At 56.7% G+C, this 9,370-nt stretch overlaps 2 protein-coding genes across 2 annotated transcripts; both read right to left on the reverse strand.

Annotated features, from left to right (window-relative positions):
- Positions 1 to 741: 741 nt before the first annotated feature.
- Positions 742 to 1,176, reverse strand: CHC_T00002239001 (hypothetical protein). The gene has a single exon (XM_005713189.1). It carries the CDS (start codon positions 1,174 to 1,176, stop codon positions 742 to 744), a length of 435 nt encoding a protein of 144 aa, XP_005713246.1.
- A 61-nt stretch (positions 1,177 to 1,237) lies between these two features.
- On the reverse strand, positions 1,238 to 1,735 carry CHC_T00002240001 (hypothetical protein). Its single transcript, XM_005713190.1, has one exon. The coding sequence runs from the start codon at positions 1,733 to 1,735 to the stop codon at positions 1,238 to 1,240; it is 498 nt and encodes a 165-aa protein (XP_005713247.1).
- Positions 1,736 to 9,370: the final 7,635 nt, after the last annotated feature.

The following is a 9,370-nucleotide window of genomic DNA, read 5'->3' on the forward strand; positions in this document are numbered from 1 at the left end:
CGCCCACCAAACGTCGAAAGTTCATCGATGTGAAACATCACCTCATACACAACCACATTCAACGAGGAAACATCAAAATCCAACACATCCCCTCCGAGGACAACATCGCCGACTACTTCACAAAGCCACTCGGCCCACAACGCACGAAAAATCTCCTCAACAAGCTCAGCTTCGTCGACACAAAACCCCTATTGGCGAACCCGGGGACTGTCAGACCGCACAATCACATTCGCCAATAGTCATTTTGCAGTCTCAGACCGCACAGGACAGTCTGTCCTTCAGGATAGACTTATAACTAGCGAGCGACGACGAGTAAACGAGGAGGCATCGGTCTTCTGTTCACACAATTCACATTTGGAGATAGCAACTAATCAACTTTTTCCTTGGCCTCCATTTCCATTAGACCTTTTGAGGAATAATGACACGCATGCGCACGCATTAAGTGCTGGTGCTACACTATAGGCAGTGTGTACTGTAGTACACATTGCCTATACAGTGCTGGCAAAAACTATAAGGCACCTGGTACTTTGCATATTCCTAGAAAAGTTTTTATGCTATCATAAAATCCTTTGCCTTATTGAAGGCCAATGAGGCGCTGATACTGCCCATGCAGTTATTGTTTAAAAAAATGTATGGTGGTGGACGCTATCGCGTCTTATTTCCCAAACGCGTGGCAAAAACTATAAATACAGTTGCATACACAGAGGTCTAATGCGCTCGGAACTAGACAAGGAACAGTTTTTAATAGCATATCTTCTTCCCCTTGGCGTACACAACATCAACGCACCGCTTCTGCATAGATTCAGTAAGTTTTCGGAGCGTATTGGGTGCAATATTTGCCCAAGCTTCCATGATACACTCAGTAAGAGACTCAATATCTTCAAATTGCCTCTGTTGCGCATAAACGGATCTCACGAGTATACCCCACAGATTCTCGATTGGTTTCAGGTCTGGCGAGTACGCAGGCCACTCTAGAAGCGATATACCGTTGTCCGAGAGCCATTCTTTCGCCAGCAGTGAACGATGGCAAGGTGCGCCATCCTGCATAAACGTCCAAGTAATTGGTAGATCCTCCGCAAAAGGTAGCAGATGGTGCTCTAGAGTTGTCACGTACTTCGCTCCATCCTGCTTTCCTTCCAAAAAACAAGCTCTGATATCCTTGAACCGGCAAAGCATGCCTAAACCATAACACTCGAACCCCCATTTTGTCTCTTTGGAAACCACTCCTTCTCCTTTCTCAAGTCATGCCATTTATACGCCAACCGTCTAGTCCATCCAAGCTGAACTTCTTTTCATCGGACCAGACGATTTGGGACCATTTTGCATTGCTCCACACCATTCGTGTCATCGCCCACTTGAGCCGAGATTTTTCATTATGCTCACGCATCGCTGGTGTCCGAGCAATTTGCTTGTATCGTAAATGCTCGGCTGCAGCAAGAACCTGGCGCACACGGCGAGCTTTGACACTCAGTTGCAATGCTTTCACAATCCCTGCTGACCCCAAATCTCCATTCGAGCCTTCCCGTAAAATTCTTCGCTTATCAGCCTCCGTTAATTTTGGCGGCTTTCCCCCCGCATTTTTGCGATTGTACCGCTTTTGATCCCGCAAAAAGTTTGTAACAACTGTGCGGGATCGTCCCAGCTCGCGGGCAATAGCAGATAGGGAGATACAGTTGGAGTGATGGACAAGGATTTGTCCTTTTTCAAGAGTTGTGAGCCTTGTGTTTCGAGGCATGATTGTGCGTGTTTTGTTTTAGCTTGGGGAACCGCAGTGGCTCGTAGCAATGAAGAAGAGATAGTTTGCACTGTGTAAAGCTTTTTGGCGCGAAAGGAGCTCTTTGAGGGGTCTTTTGTTGCACGTGTATGCAACTGTATTTATAGTTTTTGCCACGCGTTTGCGGAATAAGACGCGATAGCGTCCACCACCATAGATTTTTTTAAACAATAACTGCATGGGCAGTATCAGCGCCTCATTGGCCTTCAATACGGCAAAGGGTTTTATGATAGCATAAAAACTTGTCTGGGAATATGCAAAAGTACCAGGTGCCTTATAGTTTTTGCCAGCACTGTAGTGTAGTACCAAGGGTACCCGATGGCTACCCAGTGTACACAGTGTGTACACTGGGTAGCCATCGGGTACCTGAACAAGGACGAGGCCGCAACACAAAAAAGCATCATTTACAGTAAATATCTACCTACCGCGCAAATTCAAAGTAAAATTTTTGTGCGCTCATGGGAGCCTCCGCGTTTTTTTCGTTAGAGGTATATTCTTCTTTGGAAGAAAATCGTTTCAGTGCGTTAAAGTTTGAAAAAAATCATTCCGATCTCACAGACTTCCCGGTTTTCAAACATGTCGAACAGTTTTCCATTACGGTTCAATAATGTGCCATCCATGTCCGCTAGACTAAGCAATTTGCCAATACTAATTGCCCATTTTAAGCAAAACAATGCATGTGTTGATACCTAAGATGCATGTCTGTTTTAGTATCATAAGTATCCGTCAATATCTGGAGAATAGAGGGTTTACGCAGTTCGATATTTCGTGGTAAGTGTAGTACAATTGCGTACCACGACCATCCCGGGGAGATGTGAACCGGACGGAAGAGCGGGTACTACTGTAGCGACCGGGCTTGCACGCGCCCGTAGCGGAGTACAGTAGTACCCCGCGGGTCACACGTGCTACAACCGCTGGCGTGGCCACGGGCACACGTGTGTAATCCGTACGGTTATAAGTAGTAATTAGTAGTTAATGGCACGAATTTATTAATTGTGTACAGTAGCTGGTATACAGTAAGTAACAGCTACTGTAGCGGGACAGGTGTCCTGGCGTCCCACTTAGGGGTTAAGACCGGGGGCACCTGCCCCGTCCCAGTAAAGAGGAGGCAGACTCGCCTCCCTTCCCTTTACGGCTAAGTGCTAACACCGTTCCGGTTTTCCTTTAGCTCGGGCTTCTAATCCGTGACCGGCCGTCCGGGTATAACACCACCGACCGGCTGCGCGTCACCGGCCACGTGAGCCTTCCCTCTTTTCGAGTCCATCCGTACGGTTTTTATCTGCGCGTGGGTAACCCAGCGTCGCGTGCTCCCTCACCTCTAACCCCCCTCGTTCCGAGTGGTCGGGACGAAGGTAGTTATACCACATTTTGGTACTCTTGTGGAGGGCATAACTACAGAGGTTGAGCCCGCACTGGATCGCCAGCGCGAGCAATTACCGATCGGATTGAAAGAGGTCGAAAATCACCGCGTCGATCGCCAGTGATCATCGACGATGAACCGTGCGGATTCCGCCGGAGAAGATACCGCCTCCGGGCGAGCAAGTACCCGCAGTGGCAGAGGCGCACAGCGCCCCCGGATCGACAATCCGGAAGCCCTGCTACGCCCGCCGTCTACCAGGGGCCAGAAGACCCCTTCCGTTTCGGACACCACCGCCGGGCTACCGGCTGGTGGGGGAAACCGCGTACAAGTACTGTACGACGCGTTACTCCCGCGATTACAAACCTGGATGGAGAAATTCCTCGCTGAGGAATTACCCTAGGTCGTCCAGGTTTGCCTCGACCGAACGGTACCCGGGCTGGTGGTGGAGCAAGCGGACGCCGCGCTCCGCGCCCTGCTGGACGAGAAGATCGCCCCCCTCGTACGCGACGAGGTGGTGGCCGCGCTCGCCGCGGAGGAGGACGAATCTCCCACCGCAATGGCTCTAAAGGGAGCTATTAGCTCCGCCGTGGCCATTCGTCTGGCCACGACATTTACAACCGAAGCGGGAGGCGCGGCACCGCCGCCGGCGCCGCGCCATGAAACCGTTCCGGGCTCAAGCAATTATATCGCTGATCCGATCGGCGCCGTACCCGGGATTGATAGGATGGACCCTCACCCGGAGGGTAGAGCCATCTATCTCCCAACCGTTCACGGTGCTACAGGGAGGACTACAGAAAATGTCCTCCCCATACTCGCCGGTACAGGTGACCCCCGCGGGACAGAAAACCGCCTGGGGCTCCCCGAGACAGAAAATCGGGACCCGTACCGGTTGAGCACAAGACGTGCACCCGGCACGTGCAGAAACGAAGCGGAATACACCCGGTATTCCGACGCAGAAGACCCCCGTCACAGGACGGATGAAAACCGCGAGGAACGCCGCTGGCGATACCGCGATAACCGCGAGGCACGCCACGGGCGATACCGCGATGCCGGAGGGGGAGGATACCCCTCCGATGACGACCAATCCGGTTCGGAAGGTTCGCGCAGGCGGGGCCACAGGGCACGCCGCGATAGAAGCCGAGACCGTCACCGGCAAGAACCGTCCGACTCGGAAGAATACAGTACCGAGTCGGGTGAGGAGCGTCGTCGCTCAAGCAGACACCGCCGGGCTGCACCAAGGGGTGACGAGCGACGGACTACGGTAATCAGGCCGCTCAATGACCTGTTTACCAAGGCCGTCAACTACAAGACCTACAGCCTGGAACGGCGTAGCTCGCGCTACGACTCTACAGTAGCGCGGCACATTAACCGTTACCGGAAGAAACTGGACGTGCAGATGAGGTCCCACACGTTCAGTGGTCAAGATCCGATTGCGGTATTGGGATTCCTCGCACGCCTCAAGATGGCGTGCGACCACAACGGGATCACCGAGGGAGCCGCCGTGTGGTGCTTCCAATTCTACCTCACCGGTCAGGCTCACGCCCTACTCCAGTCCCGTCTCAATGGAAACACCATGGCGGTTGACGTGGAGCGGCGCGAACTGCTCAGGACGTACCCGCAGGTTGTCAATTTTTTGTTGCGTACCTATGCGACCGATGAGGTAATTTCCGAAGTGGTTGGTGACGTGACCTCCTTCCGTCAAAGTTCGAACATGACGGAGGAGGTCTACAGTAACCACCTCTGGGACAAGGCCCTCCGATGCGGTACGGTATTCTCCGACCGGCGGTTGAAGTCCCTATTCGTCGAGGGGTTACTTCCTGCCACGTGCGCGCAGGTCCGCAACTACCTTGCTACGCACCCGGATGTGGATTACCAATCCGTGGCTCGATACGGGCAAGCGATCGGGGAAACCAATCGGGCTTCCCGCCGGCAGGGGATGTCAGCCATGGCATCCCGGGAGCCGTCCGGAGCGGCCAGAAGATTCGAACGTACCGCCAGGACACGGCCCGTGCTGTCGGTTGAGTCGGCATCCGACATCCCGACAGCTCGAGGATCCGTGGCAGAAGAAATCTTGGCCGTGACGGACCACACCGCGACGCCGAGCCCGTTAAGCTCGCCGCCGACGAGTTATTACCCGTCGCCGGCAGCCTCGGCATCAGGCCCCGCGGGTCCGCCCGCCAACCCGGGCGATGTGCACGCAGGACCGTACGGGAGGCAGGGGCAGAACCCACGCGTCCGGTTCTCCAGTGGGGGATTCCCCGGACCGCCGCCGTGTCGGTTCTGCCTTGACACTACGCACCGACAAGAGGAGTGTCCCGTCGTTGCCGATGCGGGCCTGCGGGCCAAGCTTCTGGAGGCACGAGAGGCCAACTACCAGAAGCTACGCATCCGGCAAGGCCTCCGCCCGGGATCCCCGTTCAACCGCCAGGGGCCGTCCGCTTGGAGAAACCAGCGTCCGACGGCCCCCGCGGGCGTGAACGTGATAGAAGAGCCGCACCACGGCCCTACTGAAGACCACGTGGTGCAAGCCGCGGAGGAAACCCGCGAAGACCTGCTGCTCACGGGGGAAGCCGGGGAGGACGCTTAGAGGCGACGACGTCTCTCCCCGTGCCAAGCCTCAGGAGCTCAGGCACCCCCGAACCGGTTGCGCCAGTGGAAGCGCAACCGGGGAACCGAACGGAAATCCGGGCCATCTGCTTCTTCAAGAAGGAGAATTATAAGGTTTCCGCCACGGTTGGCCAAAAGCAGGCGCTGATGGTCGCCATCACGCCAGTGCTCGACTCAGGAGCCGGCCCGAACCTCATCCATTTGCGGTGTGTCGCCGAGTCATGGCGACCGTCGATAAAACCGGTTCGGAGCACAGCGCTCATTGACGCGTCAAACCGCGCAATGAAAGCTCTAGGAGAGATCTCCTTGTTTGTCCGTATCGGTGAATTTATCGCGCGCATCCCGTTCTTGGTGGTGACGAGCCTCGCCGTGGACTGTATCCTCGGTACGACCTTTCTCGATCGCCACGTCAAGGCGATCCTCCCACCGCAACGGAAGGTCGTGTTCCACGACGCGCCACCCGTGGCGTTGGTCGGGACAACCCCCTCGAGGCACGACCGCAAGATGGCCTCGAGGAGTGCGGTGCGACACCTACTGCCGTCGGAAAAACCCGGGCGGAAGCAGGCGGCATTGCCGACCACGACACCGTCACGGAAAATCCGCCTCGTCAAAGGGGTGACAATCCCCCCGATGACGCAGGCCCTCGTGAGGGCCGCCACGCCGGTAGGGGGTCTATGCTTTTTGCAGAACTCCCCAAAAACCGCGCACAAGAACCTGACACTCATGGCCCAGGGGGTCATGGACGTGGTCCCCGAAAAACCGTTCTCGGTAATGCTCAGCAACTTCGGGCACCGCCCGGTGCACATTCCGAAGCATACCGTGATCGGCCTGGCCCTACCGTCGCCCACTCACATCCTGACCCTTGGCGAGTCGGCCGCGGAAGCGGCCGAAGCTAAGGAAGGGGGAGGGATATTTAATTCCAACCTCTCAACCGCAGGGAACGGCGCGGGAGAATCCATCGACAACCGCACGGACAAGGACGTGGCTGAACAAGCCACGCTGCCAAGGGCGCCCCTCGGGGCGGACGGACTGGATAAACCCGAAGACACCGCCGCCCCTGAGGAGGACCCCAATTCCTGGCGGGAGGACGTCCATATCGGTGCCGAGGACGAGGAGGTGCGCTCGGAGGTCCTCGAGGTACTGTCCAAATTCAAGGGGATGTGGACCGGCCGGTTGGGAAAAATCGGGGCCACGAAGCACCGGATTGAGCTCAAGCCCGGTGCTCGCCCGATTTACCAGGCGCCTTACCGCGCCGGACCAACCGCACGGGAAAAAGAGAAGACGGAGATCGACCGCATGCTCCGGGCAGGGGTAATCGAACCCGCCACGGCCGAATGGGCAAGCCCCGTGGTATTCGTCCCTAAAAAGGATGGTACCATGCGGTTCTGTGTCGACTACAGAAAGCTCAACGCAGTCACCGTTCGGGATTCCTATCCGTTGCCGAGGATGGACGAGTGCATCGATTCCCTCGGCGACGCTACTATCTTTACCACGCTGGATTGCAACAGCGGGTATTGGCAAGTAGAAATCGCCGAGGAGGACCGCGACAAGACGACGTTCGCGTCGCACTGCGGGTTGTACCGTTTCCTCCGCATGCCGTTCGGTTTGAAGAATGCCCCTGCGACATTCCAGCGGGCCGTCGACATTATACTGTCGCGGGTAAAATGGGAAACCGCACTGGTGTACCTGAATGATGTTATCATCTACTCCAAGACCGTAACGGAACACTTCGCACACGTCCGCGATGTTCTACGCCTGCTGCGGGATGCGGGTGTGTCGCTGAAGTTGTCAAAGTGCGCTTTCTTTGACACTTCAGTCACCTACCTGGGACACGTGATTCGACCAGGTAGGCTGGAGGTCGAGCGCCGCAACGTGGTCGCCATCGAGCGCGCTCGACCACCCCAGAACCAGACGGAATTGCGGTCCTTTTTAGGGATGTGCAATGTCTACCGTCGGTTCGTGAAGGGCTTCACAAAAAAAGCCGCACCGTTAAATCGGAAGACGGGGAAAAATCAACCGTTCGAGTTCGAGGTACTCACCGATGAGGAATACGAGGCGTTCGTGGAGCTCAAGAAACGCCTCGTGTCACCACCGATTCTCGCGTTACCCCGTCACGGAAAGAAGTATACCCTGGATACGGACGCTTGCGCGTACCAGGTCGGCTGCGCCCTGCTACAGGAGCAGCCGAACAGAGACTGCCTACCGATCGGGTATTGGAGCCGCGCCCTCACGGACGCGGAAAAGAACTATACAACTACCGAGAAGGAATGCCTCGCTGTCGTCTGGAGTATACTCACGCTTCGACCATATCTGTATGGGAACACGTTCGACCTCCGTACGGATCATGAGGCCCTCCGATGGGTCCTCAACCTGGCGGATAGCTCCGGCCGGCTAGCGCGCTGGCGTCTCCGCCTAGCCGAGTACGACTACGACGTACAGTACCGGCCGGGTATCAAGCATCAACTCGCAGATGGCGTATCACGCCTCCGAGTTGAGGGCGCAAATTCCAAACCGGTCGACGACGAGGTCCCGTGTTTCGCGGTACAATAGCGAGAGGAGGAGCATAACCCCGGCCAAGGTACCGTACACTGGGAGACACCCGTCGACCCGGGGAGAGCTGAGCACGCGTTCGCGGTTATACCCGAAGAACGCGACGTCTCATCCGTAACGGTAGAAGAGTTCCTTCGAGAACAGGCCGAGGACCCCTTCTGTAGGGCGGCCGCCGAGACCGTGGGGAATCCGGACTCGCGCTACGACGTTGACCGATACGGGTTCGTCGTCCGCAAGTCCCCCCTCGATGGGACCCTGCAGCGGGTTGTACCGAAACGGCTCAGGGCGAAAATATTGTACCTCGCCCATCATCCCCGCCTGGCAGGACACCCGGGCGGTACGAGGATGTATTATACCCTCCGGCGGGAATATTATTGGCCTCATATGGCCAACGACGCCTTCAGTACCGTACGGAATTGCGCCTCGTGCGCCGCCACCCGGGGAACCCTGGTGCGGCATCAGAAGGACCTCAAGCTATTCCCAGCGGCAGGGCCGCTGGATTTTGTCGCCATGGACCTGCTGGGTCCTTTACCGAAGACGGCGCACGGGAATCGCCACGTGCTCGTCATGACCGACCGGTTTACGAAGCTGACGCGCAGCATCCCGTTACGGACAACCACCGCATCGGTTGTGGCAAACGCCTTCCTGGACAATTGGGTCTACGTATACGGCGCACCCCGTTACGTGCTAACCGATAACGGACCACAATTTGCCGCCAAGTTCTTCGACGCGGTGTGCGCCTTGCTGGGGGTGAGGCACTACCTGACTACCGCCTATCACCCCCAGACAAATGGGCAAACCGAACGGTTCAACCGCACCCTGGTGCAGCGCCTCCGACACTATGTCGAGGAGCATCAGAGGGACTGGGACGAGTACATCCAGCCCCTGACCTTCGCGTATAACACGCAGGTCCACCGGTCAACGGAGACAACCCCGTTCGACCTGGTGCTGACGCGACCACCGGCCGGATTGGCACTGCCCGGTACTGTACCGCAGGACGCCGGATCCCACACGGAAGACCCGCGGACCCCGGTACAGTACAAGCGCGCGACGTTGCGGAAGCTCCGGGATGCCCTCGA

This window comes from Chondrus crispus, genomic scaffold (assembly GCF_000350225.1).
Source record: "Chondrus crispus Stackhouse genomic scaffold, scaffold_131, whole genome shotgun sequence".
NCBI lineage: Eukaryota > Rhodophyta > Florideophyceae > Gigartinales > Gigartinaceae > Chondrus > Chondrus crispus.

Bases quoted from the DNA above. Each gene is read 5' to 3' on its own strand.
- CHC_T00002240001 (XM_005713190.1), bottom strand. From the start codon at position 1,735: ATGCCTCGAAACACAAGGCTCACAACTCTTGAAAAAGGACAAATCCTT.
- CHC_T00002239001 (XM_005713189.1), bottom strand. From the start codon at position 1,176: ATGCTTTGCCGGTTCAAGGATATCAGAGCTTGTTTTTTGGAAGGAAAG.